This window comes from Pseudorasbora parva, chromosome 23 (assembly GCF_024679245.1).
Source record: "Pseudorasbora parva isolate DD20220531a chromosome 23, ASM2467924v1, whole genome shotgun sequence".
NCBI classification, from domain to species: Eukaryota; Metazoa; Chordata; class Actinopteri; order Cypriniformes; family Gobionidae; genus Pseudorasbora; species Pseudorasbora parva.
In genome coordinates this window covers 33,001,600-33,021,543 of record NC_090194.1, presented here as the reverse complement: position 1 = coordinate 33,021,543, position 19,944 = coordinate 33,001,600, and the positions used below count along the sequence as shown (strand labels likewise).

Sequence of the window (19,944 nt, the reverse complement as noted above, 5' to 3'; positions counted from 1 at the left end):
GTTGATCACACTAGTCTACTCTAATGTTTCACCAGGAATTTTGTTTTGAAACTTTTATTTTGTAAAAAATATGGCACAGTCACACTTGTGGTGTTCCCGGTCAAAAATGCCTATAAAAATAGCTTATAAATCACTCATTATACCATATTTTCACCCAATCTTGGATTCAATCTTTTTGTCAACTTGTTCTCTTTTAATTAGGACTGGTTTTATATTCCTGTTTGGATCTGATTAATCGTGGGCCTCATTTATCTGAGAGTAGGCATGGTCAAAAATGGTCACAATGGCCGACCATTGAAAGTGAATGGGAGAGACTGAAAATAACAGAATTTAGTTTTCAGGAGCCTGTTCATTATTTTCATGTACACATATGAGCATATGTGCTTGCAAACATCGAGCCCTTGGACCTGTGCATGTATTGATACATTTATACACACGCTACCCAGACACACACACGTTAAAACACACAAACTGAGTATTACACACATTCTTTTCCACAGAGAGAAATTTGATCCTACCCTAACCTGCATCTAATATACATTTATCCCTCTGACATTACACACACACCACCACAAGTGTGGCAATGTACCATTTTAAACGAATATACATCATGCGATAGCACAGGCATATATAAATTGTAAATACTGTCTAGTTCTGTGTGAGAACCTCACAGTTACAAAACAAAATGTCATAATATTTTGTCTAGAAGCTGTGATGAAACGAGAACATGAAAGAAAGATTCTTTTGAAGCCGTGTGTGTGTGTGTGGTAGTTAGGGTAGGATCAAATTTCTCTCTGTGGAAAAGAATGTGTGTAATACTCAAAGTTTGTGTGTTTTAACGTGTGTGTGTCTGGGTAGCGTGTGTATAAATGTATCGATACATGCACAGGTCCAAGGGCTCGATGTTTGCAAGCACATATGCTCATATGTGTACATGAAAATAATGAACATGCTCCTGAAAACTAAATTCTGTTATTTTCAGTCTCTCCTATTCACTTTCAATGGTCGGCCATTGTGACCATTTTTGACCATGCCTACTCTCAGATAAATGAGGCCCACGATTAATCAGATGCAAACAGAAATATAAAACCAGTCCTAATTAAAAGAGAACAAGTTGACAAAAAGATTGAATCCGAGAGTGGGTGAAAATATGGTATAATGAGTGATTTATAAGCTATTTTTTAATGGGCCCGTCATTTTTGACCGGGAACACCACAGGTGTTAAAGGGTTTTGAACACCACATGAGTAAATGCTTATTATAGCGCCACCATGTGGCCAATTCATACTAAATGTAGTGCATTTAAGACACCTTGCAAATGTTTTGAATTTCATGATGATGAAATGTTCACAAGGAAAATGACTGATAATATGAGCTTTGTCCTCACTGTCCCTATGAAGGCATGTCGTCTGAATGTTGCACTGTGGTGTCGGTTCACCTTTGCTAAAGCTTTGTTTGTCAGAGAGCAGGGCTGACGTTTCACACAGAACCACTGAATGTTTGGGATTGTTTGTGTGTGAATATGGAAGCTGCATGGCGAGGAAGCATGGAGAACTGAAGCATTCAATTATTTGAAAGTGTAAAAAAATATATAATAATAAATAAATAATGCACTAATAAACAGACATGCACTGTAAAAAATGATTCATGAGTCTTGTAATTGTCACCCGAAAATGACATGATGGTGATAATTAAAAATACTGTGCATATTTTCTTAAGAAAAATTGTGGTTCAGTGTTCTATAGAAAATATTGAGAACATTTATTTTATTTTTTTATTTAATTAGTTTATTTATCAGGGACAATGTACAAAATACATTAATCTTACGAAAAGATGTTTTGTACCAGAATTAGCCATTGCTAGTTTCCATTTATTTCACTAATAAAAGCAAAAGAGATACATTTTCCAAATGTTTTTAAGAACTCTTTAGCAGTTTTAACGGTTGAATTGAGGAACTTTAATAAACTGATAAACTAAGACATCTACAAATTTATTTAAAGATAATTAGTTAAATTAAATGATTTTATTAAGAGACACCATTGTTAGTTCCCAGCATGCGTTGCATATGGCTGGAAATGGATAGCGACTATTGAAACTAGTGTAGGCCTAATGTGTTTATGAGTGAAGGGAAACATCTGTTAATGTTTAATAATCCGTTGACTTTTGAAAGAGTTTTTTTTTTTTTGAAGTTTTGATCGTTACCATAATGCAAAAGAGCAGATCTTATGGTTGTGGATAACTGCATGCAATCAAATGATGCATGTTGCTTTAATCAATGAGCATTACCAACCAGACTTGTTTCTACTTGTGCTCAGTCTTTTAATTGTACAACATAACTCAGTCAAATATAATCAGGTCATTTCCATTCACTCCAATTCACACACTTTTGAGAGACAACTTAAAAAAAAAAGCACATTTCGAAAAAAAAAAAAAAACATTATTTAACATTATGTACATTATTTATTAGTAAGGTAGATTAAATTAAAGAAATCGAGTCATACTCCAAAATGTTACCATTTTTTAAAAGCAGCTAATATAGCTAAAAAATGTTTAATTAATGAATTGTGTGTGTAGTTAAAAAGCAATGCAATAATATATTAAAACAAAAGGTTTCTCCATCATCCTGGCACATTTGACACTATTTTCGACATGATTTCTTGTGCATGAAGGCACATGTTCTAATATTTTCCTTTTTTAATCTGAAAAAAGAATGAGAAAGTGAATAAAACTGAGCACTGGCAATGCTTTCAGTTTTCTCTATTTAAAGAATTAAGAATAACTTCATAATTCATAAGTCGTATAGCCGTTCATTGAGCAGGAGTACTCTCACAGCATGTCTTAAATATTAAATGAATCTTCAGTGAATTCATTATGGTGTCTAGTGTCAGAATAGTCAGCAGGGTGTGAGCAAATAACCATCTGAGTCATTCTGTCATGACCAGTCCAAACACCCCAAGCCTGCCTTTAACCTGGTTAGGCTACTAGATTTCTGCCTTTTCAAATCTCCTATCTTATCTTTTGGGTACCACAACGTCATTATAATATATTATATGTGCTTATCAGTAATATAACGCTGAAAGAAGTCTACGACAGTTAGAACACAGAAAATTACAACCCAAACAGGGAATATGTGATGTTTTTGAGGCAGTGAATAATCAGTGAATCGTCTGTATTTGTGCTCCGCCCCCTGAATTACAGGCGGGGTTTATTGTTTTCTCGTGCATGTAGATATTTACGCCTGTCTGCGGTCCGTTACGTTGTTTGATCTCGGTGTTCCCGACGGAATATTATTTTATTCCCATTTACAGACTGTCGATACTGTAGATGTCACTGAACAGTCAGTGATTCCTTTGAGTGTTTTGAAGGTTGGCGCGTGAGAAATCCGAGTATGAAGATAAACACTGACGGGAAGACACCAAGCCTATAGGAGCCTGTTTATAATGGTGAGAATTTTTATATAGGCCTATTTTTTTTTTTTTTTTTTAAAGAAAAAAAAGTAGCTTAATCACACTGTAAAGGTTTCATTTTTTTTTCTTTAGGCTATCTTTTAGATCAATCGATTAAAAAAAACAACAACTAAAAAATACTAAAGTGTTTTAAAAATCGTTTCTTAAAAAGTGCTATTACTGCCTTTCCAAGCATTTTGCTAGGTTTTCTAACCCCGAAATGTAATATAGGCTATATGTGCCACCGTCTACGTACGAGGACATTATATTTTAGTGAATATATATGTGTGTGTGTGTGTGTGTGTGTGTGTGTGTGTGTGTGTGTGTGTGTGTGTGTGTGTGTGTGTGTGTGTCACAATTTTAAGAATGTCCTGTAAAGAGCACATTCATGGCTTTTTTGTTTTGAAGTTTCACCAGAACAACAACTCCTTGGTCTTTAAAAATGACCATTTTTGTAATTATCATTTGAACAATAGGCTAATTTTTATTGCTATAAATCAGCATGTCAGGAAAATATTATGTTTCTAATCAAAATATGACTATGTTACACATGGCATGGATTTCATACATGTCCACTGTAGAGGAGATCAGGACTTAAATCATGTTTATCAGAGATTTTAGAAGACACAACAAATTAATAGGAAAATTAATTACATATCCATATTCCTATAAAATATTAGATATTATTATGAAAATCTTGCCTATTACTCCCATTATTATAGTTCTTTTTTCATTACTGTGTCGCTCAGAGAAGACATTCATATGCAAATTAGATTCAGTGTATAGATACATTGCATTGAATGGGAAAATCCATGTATGGCCATTTTAGCCACATATTGCATGAAGTAAAATGATATATCAATTAATTCTGTTATATCTTTTCCATTATATCATATCTATTTCTGAAAATTGATTGGTGAATTTTTTTTTTTTAAATTGTTTTTGCCTATACATGTAATTTCATGTAATTTTCCCAATGTCCACATACAAGGACATAGCATAACATGAATCTTTTTTTTTTCTTTAAAAAACAAAAAATGCTCTAAACAATGTAATGACATGAAAAAATACAAACTTCACAAGACTTTACTCTTCTGTGTCTTGGGTTCTGGCTCTTATTGTATGTATCGCACAAAATTACTTAGATTTTCTGTGAATGCCATTAACTGTCCTCACTTCTTTCAGGGCTTCTTGATCCTCAGGAAATGATTGATATTTAAAGCATCATGCCTCCAGTGACCTCTCAGGAACTCCCTCTCAACATCTATGTGGTCATCTTTGGCACTGGGATATTTGTGTTTGTCTTAAGCCTGATATTCTGCTGCTTCTTTATAAGGTGAGTGTGACTGTAATCATTAATGGTTTTCCAGAACCGCAGATCCGGAATAATGTTTATAAAGTTCGTCGCTGGACTTCGTCAGGGTTCTCTGTAAATAACGGCTGTGACAGACTGACAGAAAGCACTTCCTCTGGCCTCACGCGCTTCCGAACACGAACAATTCAGGACCAGATTGTATCTCCACGCTTTTTGTTCACAACGCTATTTTTGACCAAAGGCTTTTGGCTAATGTTATGTCAAACACAGAGCGATGCAAACCTTCCCAGGGCAAATTTGTGTGGTTCAGAAACATACTACACACAGCACTAGATTAGATAGACAGATTATAATAAGACAGATATAATATTTGAGATAGATAGATAGATAGATAGATAGATAGATAGATAGATAGATAGATAGATAGATAGATAGATAGATAGATAGATAGATAGATAGATAGATAGATAGTCATAACATTATGACCACCTTCCTAATATTGTGTTGTCCCCCTTTTGCTGAGCCTTGATCCATCGAGGTATGGACTCCACTAGACCCCCTGAAGGTGTGTTGTGGTATCTGGCAACAAGATGTTAGCAGCAAATTCTTTAAGTCCTGTAAGTTAAGTAAATAACAAAAGATCAAGTCAGGAATCTTGGAGTGATTTTGGAGTCAGACCTGAATTTCAGTAGTCATGTCAAAGGTAAATCAGCATACTATCATCTGAAAAATAAAGCAAGAATTAGATGCTTTGTTTCAAGGCGAGACTCGACTTGACTCTTTCATGCTTTCATCACCAGCAGGGTGGACTATTGTAATGGTCTTTTCACCTGCCTTTCCAAGAGCCCAAGTTCATACAGAACGCTGCTGCCAGGATTGTGAGCAGAACCAGAACATATGACCATATCACTCCAGTCCTCAGGTCTTTACACTGGCTTCCAGTTACATTTAGGATCGACTTTAAAGTACTATTACTTGTTTATAAATCTCTCAATGAACTAGGACCTCAATACATCGCAGATATGCTGATTAAATACAAACCCAACAGATCACTCAGATCAGCAGGATCAAGTCAGTTAGAAAAACCAAGAGTTCACTCAAAGCAAGGAGAGTCTGCCTTTAGCTATTATGCCAGCCGTAGTTGGAACCAGCTTCCTGAACAGATCAGATGTGCTCCAACAGTAGCCGCATTTAAATCCAGACTCAAAACACATCTGTTTATCTGTGCGTTTATTGAATGAGCTCTGTGCCATTGTACGTCCGACTGATTGCACCTTATCTTATCTATGCATCATCTTTTTTTTCCTTTTTATAACTGTTTTAGTTTATCACTATTTTATTTTTATTTCTTTTTTCATTCTCTTTATCATTCATTGTGTATGAAATGTGCTATATGAATAAACTTGCCTCACCTTGCCTAAGTTGCGAGGTGAGGCCTCCATGGATCAGAGTTGTTTGTTCAGCACATCCCACAGATGCTCGACTGGATTGAGATCTGGGGAATTTGGAGGCCAAGTCAACACCTCAAACTCTTGTTGTACTCGTCAAACCATTCCTGAATTTTTTTGCTTTGTGGAAGGCACATTATCCTGCTGAAAGATCCACAGCCACCAGGGAATACCATTTCCATGAAAGGGTGCAGATGGTCTGCAACAATGCTTAGGTAGGTGGTACGTGTTTAAGTAACAACCACATGGATTAAGTAACAACCACAAAGGTTTCCCAGCAGAACATTGCCCAAAGCATCACACTGCCTCCACCGGCTTGCCATATTCCTATAGTGCATCCTGGTGCCATGTGTTCCTCAGGTAAGCAACGCGGCCATCCACGTGATGTAAAAGAAAACGTGATTCATCAGACCAGGCCACTTCTTCCATGGCTCTGTGGTCCAATTCTGATGCTCACGTGCCACTGTTGGCACTTTCGGTGGTGGACAGGGGTCAGCATCGGCACCCTGACTGGTCTGCGGCTATGCAGCCCCATACACAACAAACAGCCACGCACTGTGTATTCTGACATATTTCTATCAGAACCAGCATTAACTTCCTGAGCAATTTGTGTTGAAGATGATTGAATCGTTATTGCAGTGATTATTATGTTTTTAGCATGTTATATGTTTGGCAAATGTTCAACTACGGTAACCCTAATGGCTGGAGTGTGTAGCTTTTAATTTCTTAAAGAACCATGCAGGGAGACACGTCATGGCCATATTCCAAGAGGACAATGTCAAGATTCATCAGGGTCAAACTGTGAAAGAATGTTTGTGAGGGAGCATGAAGGATCCTTTTCACACGTGACATGAATCGGCTACCAGATCTTAAATTCATTAAAAGTCTTTGGGATGTGCTGGAGGAGAATTTACAGAGTGCTGGACTCTTTCATTGGCAATAAAAGATCTTGGCCAAAAATGAATGCACCTCTTGATGGAAATAACATTACATTTATTTCCATCAAGAGGTGCAACACTTTTTGGTCGAGAAAAAAACAAAAATATGACATGTTAGAAACATAATAATCACTGCAGTAATGATCCAGTAATGTGTTTTTTTTTGGGGGGGGGGGGCAGCAGTGTATATGAATTAACCAATTATATACGTTATTATATATTTATTTCAGTAATAAATATTTATTTTAATGTATGAATCATGTGGTCTTTTTCTCTTTGCAGTAAATTGAGACATCAGGCTCGGAATGTGAGAGCAGGATACAAAATGGTGAGTGTGTGATGTGAGGTTACATCTTCAAAAGGTGTTTGACAATGTCTGTACCTGCGTGTCTCAGTTGCTGCAGAATTCACCTTTCTTCATGTTTGAAGTCTCAGTGTGTTTGTATCAGCGGGTGTGTTGGTGATTTTCAGTGGATGTGTGAAGTCATTGCTCCTCAGGTTCACACAGGTGTTCTATCAGAGGAAGCTCAGCTGGAGAGAATCACATTAATCAACATTTTATATTTAAGAACCAGAATTCTCTCTCACGCAAATGTGCTGAATTGTGAAAAATTTCATTTAAATATCACACTCATATACACACACACACACACACACGTACGTACACATGCGTTGTGTTTTTATGTTTTATGGGGACTTTTTATAGTGTAATGACCCCTAAAATTACCCATCACAGAAAAATCAGCTTTTTTACATTTTCAAAATACATCACTTACTATGATTTATAAGCTGTTTTTATCATGGGGAGCAAAACAAATCCCTACAAAGACAAGGGTTTTGAATATTCCCCTCTTTGTGGAGACATTTTGTCCCCACAATAAAGGGTTTACCAGTAAAAAAACAAAGATAATAATTATATTGATGATTATAAAATCCTCATGTTCTTGGAAAACCTGGATATATGATGGAAATTTAAGTTTGATTTCTAGAACTGGATTAATCATGGAATTGACAACTATCTTAAACCTCCACAGTAATCATCATCATCATCATCATCATCATCATCATCCACGCAATCCTCATCTTTTGCCTTCATTTTCAAACTTCTCTTTGTCACATGTATTCTTAGAAAGTGTGCTTGTGCTATTTCAAAGAAACGGCGCTTGCTGTAAGTGTTTTTTATGTGTTTAAATGCCTTTTGGTGCCACTATCATTTAAAGCACTATGTTTTACATTACAGGTCGTATTTAAAGATGAAACAACACGGTTACATGCACACGGGGTAAGATTTTTTCTGTCTTTTTGACTATTTGTAAAGTTTTGAAACTGTTCTGATTGTCCCTCTGGTACATTTGTGTTTGTCAGTTAACATGTGCAGTCTGTTTGGAGGACTTCAGGACAAAAGATGAGCTTGGAGTGTTACCATGCCAACACTCCTTTCACAAGAGGTAAATCCCTCCGGTGCTTTTATCATGTTAATGCCATTGAAGAAAAGAGGCTGAACACGAACTGGGCCTCCTCAGACTGGGTTCAGGATAGCCGTTCTGATGTTTCCTCTTCGCAGGTGTCTGGTGAAGTGGCTGGAAGTGAGATGTTCATGTCCCATGTGCAACGACAACCCCATCAGCACTGCTCTGGGACAAACGCACAGCCCGGGAAACTTGCTGGATGAGTTGCTTTGAGCCTCCCTTTCTGCCAAACACCAACGTTTCCAACGGAACAACATTTTTATATAGAAAGCTCATAAGAGTTTCTCTGCTTTTTTCAGTATTTAAAAGCACTGCTGTTATAAAACATAATTTCAAAATTTTTTGTATATGTGGTTAAAAAATGTTTACACACAATAAATATTGCGAATTTCTTTCGTTGGTGTCCCGTGTTAATATGGGAGATATTTGCTTAAACTTGAAGAGACTTTAAAATCTAATAGGTTTCACATCAACAGGTAACAATTTACAATAAGGTTTCATCAGTTAGCCTAATACTTCTACAGCATTTATTATTCTTGGGGGGGGGGGGGGGGGGGAAACTACACTGTTTAAAGGAACTGTGTGTTAGAAATGTATTTCAAGTAATCATAAAATGGCCCTGATATGTCACTAGACATTAAGAAATCATGTTCATTTCAAATATTTATATCACTGACAGCAGTAGTCCGGCCAGGATATTGTCATTTAAAAGTTGTTGCAGCCCTCAATGGATGTTGCACTCTAAAAAATTCTGGGTAAAAAAACAACCCAATGTTGGGTCAAATATGGACTTACCCAGTAATTGGGTTGTCTTAAGCAAATATTTAACCCAACCGCAGGGTAAAACAACCCAGCATTTTTTAGAGTGTGATGTTGACATGTTGTGTTTTGGCCTGAAGCTCCGCCCTCCACCTATCTACCAATCATGAAGTCAGTAGTGTTTCGGCATCCGGGTTGTCAGATCTGCTCTAGTTACCACAGCTGCAGCTACAAACGTTCCTGCTGGATCCTGCAGCCTATCTGGCAACCTCCAGTCATTTGAAAGAATTTGTAGTACTAGTTTTGGCCACAATCTTACATACACTTCCTTTAAAGAGTTGGATTCTCGTGCTAAACATGGACAAAATAAAATGAAAAGGCCTGACAAGCCAGACCCACATCAAGATGTTTGGTCTGGAAACTCACCATTGACAGCTCAATCTGAGGGGTGGGATAAACGGTTGTCTTTCAAACTCCCTCTGCACGCGATAGGATAGCGCTACAACCAACCAGAGCAACGAAGGTGAAACAGAGCTCGCTGACTGATTAAACTTTCGCCGCATCCGATCAGCAAAACTCAGAACGCATCTTCCCTTCTTAAAAATGACTTCAGTGCCGTTTTTTGTTATTTTCTCAAAGAAAAGCTTAAAGGGATACTTCACCGCTTTTTCATATTAAACTGTTATTCCCTTAACTAAGATGAGTTGATACATCCCTCTCTCGTCTGAGTGTGTGCACTTAATCTCTCTGACGCTCGGTGACGATCTGATAGCATTTAGCTTAGCCCACTAAGCCCAGTTCATTCACTATGGTACCAAACAGAGATCAAGTTAGAAGCAACCAAACACCTCCACGTTTTCCCTATTTAAATACAGTTACACGAATAGTTGAACAATAAAGTACGGTGACTCAAAATAAAACTTTGACTTGGCGGAGTAAAAAGTCCCGGCTGAAACATCCTCCCTCACATCTCCCCCTCCCCCCTATTGACAGAAATGAGAGAGGGAGGAGGAGATGTGAGGGAGGATGTTTTCAGCCGGGACTTTTTACTGCGCAGAGTCGAAGTACTCTCAGAAGTGCTATTCTGCCATACATTATAGTACTCCATTTTAATCCGCTTAGAAAAGCGTCACATTTTATTTTGTGTCACCAAACTAAATCGTTCAGCTCTTCGTGTAACTGTATTTAAATAGGGAAAACGTGGAGGTGTTTGGTCGCTTCTAACTGGATCTCTGTTTGGTACCATAGTGAATGAACTGGGCTGAGTGGGCTAAGCTAAATGCTATCAGACCGCGTCAGAGAGATTAAGTGCACGCACAGAGATGAGAGAGGTGTGTATCAACTCGTTTTAGTTAAGGGAATAACAGTTTAATATGAAAAAGCGATAATATATCCCTTTAACTCCAAGTCTTCCAGAGTTGCGGCCAATGCCAATACATACCTGTCAACTTTTGGGTATCAAAATCCGGGATAGATTGGGGGGTGGGGGGGGGTGGGGGGGGGTTAAATCCTCACATAAACGCATAATAATAATAATACATTTTATTTGTGCCTGTGCTCTTCCTACATGTATAACAACTTATCAGAACTTAAGGGAAATGTAAATTTCCCTTAAGTGGGAAATATACAGAAATTGTAGTTGTACTGCATAAGTTAAGAATTATATATAGATTAATCCTTCTTAAAGGTACTGAAGTTATTTACTCAAGAACAGAGCATATTTAGTGAGCAATTACTTCTGTTCTTTATATTGTCATTATAAGTGAATGCTGTCACTTTAAAAGATCTTCCCCTGTCGCACATGAAGTCAGTTACAAAACTTACAAAACGCGTGACTGTCCTCCATCTGCTCCTCTTCAGAAAATTAAATTCGCTGTCCCATTGATCAAGGTATTTACACAGGGTTTGGGTTTGTTGGCAGGAGTGCCTTCCATCTCTATCGTTAGTTACGTCCATCATCCGTCTTTTTTGTTTTTCCCCGCGTTGTCACTCGTCGTCATCTGACCTCACACACTATAACCTCGCGACAACGACCACCTGTAGGCTACTGCAGATGGCAGTTATCGCGAGGCTAGTTACAGAGCTCAGATTGGAAATGTTTTTTTGTTTTTTTACTCCGGTATTATTATTTTTTAATAACGCAGGTTAAAATACGGGAGATTTACGGGAAAATACGAATACGGGAGGACGGCGGGAAAGAAGGGTAAAATACGGGACTTTCCCGGCCAAAACGGGATACTTGACAGGTATGTGCCAATACGAAAGACCGCTGTTCACCAGCTTCTTTGTTTACAAGTAGCACGCCGAATCTCCACAACTCTGCCGTCATTATGTTAAGCCCCATCCACCGACTCTATACACGATGTGATTGGCCTGACCAGAGTTTGGTTTTTCCAACTAACAAGTCTATGGAGATTTGCTAGACCACACTCGCTGCAAATTAGATTTGCTATCGCTAAAGTGCGTCTAGATTTCTAAGCTAAAAAAAGCCTGTTTGTATTGGCACATCATCGGCCCCGTACCAAAAGGCACAATTCATGTGCACTTTCGGTCTTGTGGACTTAAAATGGCAGCTGCGTGCGCGTCCATTAAGTAAGAAGACCAGCGTTTCCAATTCATCCTTTTAGGTCTCAGAAGGGTGCTCGCGAGCGCCCCGTTTGAGGTCAATATGCGCCCTCGATGCGCACTTCTGAGGGTTACACAGCGGACTTCTTTTCGGCAGTCAAAGCAGCATTACGTCTAGGGCTGAAACGATTCATCGAGTAACTCGAGTTAATCGAATCAAAAAAATCCTCGAGGCAAAATCATCTGCCTCGACGCTTCGCTTAGTCCATTTAACTACACACAGATATTGCAGAAAGACATTTTTTGTGTAAGGACTCGGAGTATGAGCGGATTGTGGTTATATCCGCGGTTCAGGTGCATAAACATCCCAAACATTGCAGGTGGATGAGAGAAATCGTTAATATGTTGATTTTAATAAAGACGCGGAACTCTCATATCACGCTAAAACGCAATGAATGCGTGTCGTTCTTTAACTTTCGTTTTCAGCTCATGTCGAGATCCAAAGACCGCAATGCGAGAGAGAGAGCGGGCGGGCATCAGCACTGGTAATATCATTTAATATCGCTGTTTTTAAATGAAGAAAACTGTGTGTTGAGCTTCAGGATGCGACGCTGAACATTTAAGTTTCATTTGCGGCAGTTCACGCATCAGCTGAGGAGATAAGAGCAACTCAAAACACATGAACGCGATGGAGTTTGCAGCTTTGCACATGGATCACCGTCATTGTGATGTGTGTGTGAAATCTTTAATGAGACTTTATATATCCTACTTGATAATATCTTCGAAATGCACCATTAGATGTTCTCATTACTAGGCGCAACAAATATCAGAACAAGCTGTAACGCGCGCGCGTTTGTGTGTGTGTGTGTGTGTGTGTGTGTGTGTGTGTGATGAGCAGCGCTCGTGCTTTCAGAGCTGCGCGTGCTTTCATTGATTTGTGTAATTTAAATATCACACTTTAATCATATTTATAGCTACTAACTTAAAACAAGCTGTGTTACAATGATGAATGATTAGCTCAAAAGATCAGCATGTGTGATGTACTTTAACTGAATTAAACATATCTCGCGTTTGATCACGTTCTAGCGGTTATTCCTCCGTGTGATGTATAGGTTGTCGACCCTGGTTTATGTAAATGTAATTTTGCCAAAATAATTTTTTTGTTTTGTTTAGCAACCTACTTCAGTGTGGCTAATATGTGACGATAGCATTGCGCTTAACACGGAGGATTTGAAGTTGTGACTGCCGGGTGCGGTGGATGGTTTGCTTCTAACAGCTGATTCGGTGACGGTAGAGCGGATCCGCACATCTCTTGCTCCAAGTTAACCTGTCCAATACATTTTGCTTCAGTAAAGGAGTAAATAAGACAGTAAATGCTTATGTCATGCCTGAGCTGAAGCTGATACATGAAAGTTAAGTTGCACAACATAAATACAATGTTTAGTTATTTATATTATTTATAGAATATTTATAGAATATTAGAATATTTATATTATATAGAATTTATAGAATATTTATATTATTTATATTGGCATTATTGTTATTTATATTACTACTATTTAGATTTATTGGTTGTAGGTTTAGTTTTAGATTGAACTATGTTTACCTTTTTAAAGTAATTTGAAATAGATTTTTATTTAATATAATATGGCAATTGTATGCATTAAAATTGTTTAGTTTCACAGTTATTAATGTATGCAATTTCAGCAATAAAACTTAATTTTTCTAAAAAGAAGACAAATTAGATGTTAATTTTAAGATACCCTTCTTATTGTCTCTTATTGCTCTTTAATAAAGAAAAAGTAATTATTATCAGATTAATCGATCGATTAAGTGGTAGATTAATCGATTACAAAAAGAATCGATAGCTGCAGCCCTAATTACGTCATGAAAGTGCGGACTCAAGAGGAAGACCGTGAGGATTTAGGGTGCCTTTTGGGACAGGGCCGTTGGCATCGCTGTCATTTAGTTTTTCGACCACGAAATCAATGTCACTTAAGAAGTGTGTTTTTGGTTGTGAGGGAAAGATAACCTTGTTCAGCTTCCCAAATAACCCAGTGTTAAGGAAACAGTAGTTTTTTTTGGAGCAGCAACGGAGTTCTGCAAGTGTGTTTGTTTGTTCTAGTTCACGAGTAAGTGCATATAACAATAGGTTACTATCGTAACCCCGGTTCTCTGAAACATCGAGTGGAGAGATCCACCTATGGGAAGGGCATCCGTACCTGACCTCTGCAGAAGCATCCAATTGCACCAAGTCTGACAAGACAGGCAGGAGCGCGCAGCCAATGCCCAGTAAGGCCCCACCCCTTACCAGCGGGCATATATGGGCTGCATACGCTACTGTACATCAGTAAGTATATTCGCTTCTCGTGCGGTAAGCGGGGCAACGCTGGTGGATCTCTCCACTCGATGTTTCAGAGAACCGGGGTTACGATAGTAACCTATTGTTCTCTTTCATCATCTCGTTTCGAGATCCACCTATGGGAGAGACATGGACAGCTCCCCGATTGCCCAATACACTCACAGTGAGGTCCTGTTAGCCAGAAAAAGACGGTCACCCCGAGGGGCGGTGCACGACGCGTCTCATAATCATGAACTCGCCACACCGACGCAACCGCGTAACTGCGGTGTGAAGCAGGACATGAAACATAGGCTATGTGTGTCACACATAAGGAAGGCAGGGTTAGGAAGACCCCACCCCCAAGACCGAATGTGCTACTGAGGTTCTGGTGACATCCAGCCTGTAGTAACGCACAAACGTATGGGGAGAAGCCCAACTGGCCGCAGAACAGATATCCTGCAGTGATACTCCCCTGAACAGAGCCCAAGAGGCGGCCAAGCCCCTCGTGGAATGAGCTCTGATGTTCCCTGGGGGTTGCACTCCCTTTGATTCATATGCCAAGATTATAGCGTCCACAAGCCAATGTGAGAGGCGTTGTTTAGACAGGGGATCCCCTTTGCGAGGAGGAGCCCATGAAACGAAGAGTTGGTCACTCTTCCGGAACGCGCTGGTCCTAGACACATACGTTTGTAACGCACGGACTGGACACAGGGCATTTAGCCTCTGATCCTCCGCGGAGGAAAAGGGCGGAGGGTGAAAAGCGGATAGCTCCAACACCTCCGATGTGAACGCAGGGAAACATTTCGGCATGAATGCTGGATTAGGCTTGAGGAAAACCTTATCTCCACCCAGAGAGAAATTGATGCACGAGGGGTGGACCGAGAGTGCATGTAACTCACTGACACGTTTGGCTGACGCCAAGGCCAAGAGCAAGGCTGTTTTGAAGGACAGCAACTTAAGGGGAATATTCCCCAGAGGCTCAAAAGGAAATTGAGAAAGAGCTTCCAGCACCATGGAGAGGTCCCATTCAGGGATCGTTCTCCTAATGACTGGCAAGGAGCGACGGGCGCCCTTCATAAATCTGCGGATTAGAGAATGCTGCCCAACCGTTGAGCCCTCAAAACCCACATGACAAGCAGAGATAGCTGCCAGATAGACCTTAATAGTGGAAAAAGACCTGCCCTTATCCATAAGGTCTTGGAGGAAACACAAGATATCAGCGACTGAGCACTGATATGACGTGAGACCCCGCCCATCACACCACTCATCGAACACCTGCCACTTACAGCCATACAATGACCGTGTAGAAACGGCCCTGGCATTCTGTATAGTAGCCACCACGCGCGGGGGAAGCCCTAACGCGCTTAGGTTCGTCCTCTCACGGGCCAAGCCCAGAGAGCTACCCTGTCCGGGTGTGGGTGATAAATCTCCCCGTTCGCTTAAGACAATAGGTCTGTGCGGAGGGGGAGGCACCACGGCTGGGCATACAACAGAGGGATTATCTCTGCCAGCCACGGCGCTTTGGGCCACCTGGGTGCTATCAGGATGAGAGAAACCCCCCCCTCTCTCGCCCTGGCCAGTGTGAGAATTATCAGGCACAGGGGAGGAAAGGCATACAGCAGCACTCTGGGCCACGGGTGGGCCAGTGTGTCCACCTCGAGGGGCGCGTCCAAGTCCTTTAGCGAGAAGAACATAGGACAATGGCTGTTTTCGCGCGAGGCGAACAGATCTACGGGCGCCCGTAGTCTCATCCATATCATGTCTACTATCTGAGGGTGGAGGTGCCAATCTCCGAAGAGCGGGTTCCCCCTCGATAGAAGATCCGCGCCTCTGTTCAGAATTCCCGGAACATGAGTCGCGCGTAACGACAGGAAAACTCGCCCGCTCCATACCAAACGCTTGTAAGCTAGGGCATGAAGCTTCGGCGAGCGCGCGCCGCCTTGACGATTGATAGCCACTGTCGTGGTATCGTCGCAGCGTACGAGCACATGATGTCCCTGCAGACGAGGCAGAAAATGATTCAGAGCCTTCTAATTGGTTAGAAGCTCTAAATAATCTATGTGCTCTGAACGTAGTTTGCTCGGCCGCAAACCGTTCAACAGTTCGTCAGAGAGAGAACGCGCTCCTGAGAGAGACGCGCTCGCATGGAGACTGAGTTCAGCTTCATGCCCTGGAAGATCACCCTCTGACTGGGTGTAAAGCTGCTCTTGTTCACATTCACCCTGAAGTCCAGAGATCGGGTGTGCGCGAGCACACGGGAGGTGTCCTGCAACACCTTTTCCCACGAATCGGCTATGATGAGCCAATCGCATATGTATGTCAGGATCCGTAGACCAGACATTCTTAGGGGAGTGAAGCCCGCTTCCACACGCAAACAGAAAGTTCGGGGGCTTAATTTTTGCCCGAACGGAAGCACCGTGAGTTCGTAACAAATGCCTTGATAGGCGAAACGAAGAAACTTCCGGTGTGGTGGATAAATGCTTATGTGGAGAAAAGCATCTCTCAGATCGACCGATGTGAACCAGTCGTTCCGTTTCATGACACGGGCGAGCGAACCAAGGGTTAACATTATGAATCTGTATTTCCTCAAATGTTTGTTCAACACCCTGGGGTCCAGAATAGGACGGAGGGAACCGTCCTTCTTTGTGACCAGGAAATAACGGGAAAAGAAACCCTGGTTTATCAGATTGTGGGGAACCACCTGAATCGCACCTTTGTTTAGAAGAGAGGAGATTTCCTCCTTCAGGACGTGGGCCGTGCTTTCCTCTGTGTGAGAAAAGAGAACGCTGCTGAAACGTGGATGTTTCATAGCAATCTGCAGACGATAGCCCTGTAATATCATGCGTAATACAGTAAGCCAGGCTGACACACAGCTCGTGTGAATGCTCGTCCAGGCCGTGCTGGCTTCGAGCATGCCTAGCTGGCTTATTTGTGATGCAATGGCGCCCTCTAGTGGAGAAACTAGGGACGACACGTGCAGGTTCACCATTACGAGAGAAAGGGTATTTCCCTACATTGAGAGGGTATCTCGCTGTGACGAATTCATTTGATTCGTTAGATTTATTGTGTTTTTTGTGTTTCTGTGTGTGTTGTGTTTTCTGGGAAACACTGGGGCCGAAGCCTTTATTATTTGGGTGAGGGGAACACAGTATGTGCGGTGTGGTTACACTGCTTTTGAACTTTTCCTCACGACAATCCCCTTGAACAGGGGGGAACACACATCGTCCACTAAACATATGGGCTGGGCAGCCACGGGAGGGGGACACCCTACAGCAGGAACCTTCCGTCCTTTGGACAGGGGTTCTGGGGCAGGAAGAAAGCCCAGAAAACTTCTTTCGAGGCTTTTCCTTGACCTGATTAAAATTACGTCCCGGGACCGGGGGGTTAGGCAAACGCACAGGGGGCGCCTGGCGTGGGACCGTCTTCCTGGGAAGATACAATATGAAGGCCTCGTGCTCCTTCTTGTCGTCGCATCGTTGTTGCATCATAGCAACTGCGGGGCCAAAGAGAGCCCGGCCGGGCTCTACCGGGGCGCCTGCGATACGTTTCTTTTCACTATCCGGGAGACCAGACAGGTTGAGCCAGAGCGAGTGCTCTCCTACCACGGAAAGCGCCATAGAGCGCCCGCAGGTTTGGACGACCTGACGAGCATTACGGAGAACGAGGTCGTTAACCGTGATGATCTCCTTCCACAGTGCAGGAGAGGGAGAAGATCCCTTGTCTAACTGCTGGCCCAGATCGTCCAGGATCTCCGCTTGGTAAGCGGAAAGGAGGGAGGAGACATTCAGAGTCCTAACAGCCAAGGCCGAGGATTTATAAACGGCCTGGTGCACCGAGGCAGAAAAACGGTCCATCCTGTTAGGAAGGACCGGCTTCGGGGGGGCGGGCAGCCCTCCCTGGACTGGGTTGAGGTGTCTGGCAATGGAGGGCTCAATGGCAGGCGGTTCGCCCATGCCATGAGCCGCCATATCTTTAACCTCCAGCCCCGCGAGACCGTGTTTAAGATCGAGCGGGTCGTTCCAGTAGTGCCTCATGTGCTTAGCGCACGCTGGAAGAACGGGAAAGAGTTCTTTCCTCGGGCCGGGGGGGGCTCCCAACACTTTACCGTCATAAATATCCCTCTCCTGGTCGGTGGCGCTCTGTGGAGCCGGCCATTTAATGTTGAGACGAGCGGCCGCTCGTTCACACACATCCAGGAGGATGGATTCAGGCAAGGCCGCGGGGGCGCTAGCCTGGGGAATAACAGAGGGCGGGATGGCCTCCTCGTCCTCCGAAATTCCAAGAAGGCCCGCGTCGTCGTAATCACCGGACCCGGCAAGATCGTCGGCGAGCGGGAGGTTACCCGTGAAGATGTCCTCTTCGGGGAACTCAGGATTGGGCTGGTCAGCCAAAACAAGAGCCGTCGCGCCCCGGGAGGTCCCCGGTAGCGCGCTATCGTCACCGTGTTCCATATCCGAGTACGACAAGTCGAGCTCGCCACACTGAGTAGCGGCAACTTTAAGGCGGTGTCGCAGGAGTTTCTTAGGCAGTACCAGGCAGTAACTGCAGTTCTCCGGGTTCTCTATTGCCTCCTCTGCGTGCTTGAGGCCCAAGCAGACCACACAGAAAGGGTGAAAATCCTTAGCGGCGATAAGAGACCCACACGCGGCCGGGCAGGCCCGTAATAGGCTAGACACAGAAGGAGAAGACTGAGAGAGCGACATACCCGCGAAAAACTCAGAAAGGTCCGTGGCGGCAGCCGTGGAACAGGAAGACGGACGAGAGCGCGAGCGGCTCCGAATGCAGACACAGAATGTGGCAGAATAGAACTGTCACGCCCGGTGGAGGCTGATCTGGCGATATTTCCTCCTGCAGACAATAAGTGAGCAGCGCAAATCTAACCGAACTGTGTCAGTGCAGAGATCGCGAGAAGCGAATATACTTACTGATGTACAGTAGCGTATGCAGCCCATATATGCCCGCTGGTAAGGGGTGGGGCCTTACTGGGCATTGGCTGCGCGCTCCTGCCTGTCTTGTCAGACTTGGTGCAATTGGATGCTTCTGCAGAGGTCAGGTACGGATGCCCTTCCCATAGGTGGATCTCGAAACGAGATGATGAAAGAGAACAACACGAACGTTGCTTTATGTGTGTGTGTGCTCGTGACTCTTTAGCTCCGCCCACTGCACACCTCCACAAGCTCAGCTGTTGTAGAAAAGAATCAGTACAGTGGATCTGTCCTTTATAAATATAAAACTAATGACTCTTTGGAGATATATATTTTATTACGGTTTTGGATATTTTATTTTAAACCATAAAAATGGAGCTAGAAATATGACAAAATTATCTGAATTTGAATTGTATAAATCTGAATCGTTGTAAGTGTAATCTAACAAAATTAAATATGTTGCATTTTACATAGTTCTAAATTAGAATTTTTAAATGTTGAATATAGAACATTTTAAATGTTATGTCGAAATTGTATAGATATGTATTTTGAAACAGCAGATTTTTTTTTTTTTTTGATTAATAGCCTGGAAAAAAATCCGTTTTTGAAAATACAGATTAAAGATTTCAGATTAAGAAAAAATTCAGATCATCAAATTCAATATTCTAAAATTCAAACCGCAGAAAGTAGGCCAGAGGTCATCATCAGGGAAGAGTAAAGGATTTCAGAAAAGTCCAAC

At 41.9% G+C, this 19,944-nt stretch overlaps 2 protein-coding genes across 2 annotated transcripts; one reads left to right on the top strand and one right to left on the bottom strand.

The window, feature by feature from the left end:
• The first annotated feature begins 3,212 nt into the window (after nucleotides 1-3,212).
• On the top strand, nucleotides 3,213-9,011 carry LOC137062131 (RING finger protein 122). Its single transcript, XM_067432948.1, has 6 exons — nucleotides 3,213-3,442; nucleotides 4,631-4,781; nucleotides 7,429-7,474; nucleotides 8,387-8,428; nucleotides 8,512-8,594; nucleotides 8,711-9,011. The coding sequence occupies exons 2-6, from the start codon at nucleotides 4,672-4,674 to the stop codon at nucleotides 8,826-8,828; spliced, it is 399 nt and encodes a 132-aa protein (XP_067289049.1). The 5' UTR covers nucleotides 3,213-3,442; nucleotides 4,631-4,671; the 3' UTR covers nucleotides 8,829-9,011.
• Nucleotides 9,012-14,214: 5,203 nt separating this feature from the next.
• Nucleotides 14,215-16,370, bottom strand: LOC137062455 (uncharacterized). Its single transcript, XM_067433318.1, has one exon. The coding sequence runs from the start codon at nucleotides 16,168-16,170 to the stop codon at nucleotides 14,623-14,625; it is 1,548 nt and encodes a 515-aa protein (XP_067289419.1). The 5' UTR covers nucleotides 16,171-16,370; the 3' UTR covers nucleotides 14,215-14,622.
• Nucleotides 16,371-19,944: the final 3,574 nt, after the last annotated feature.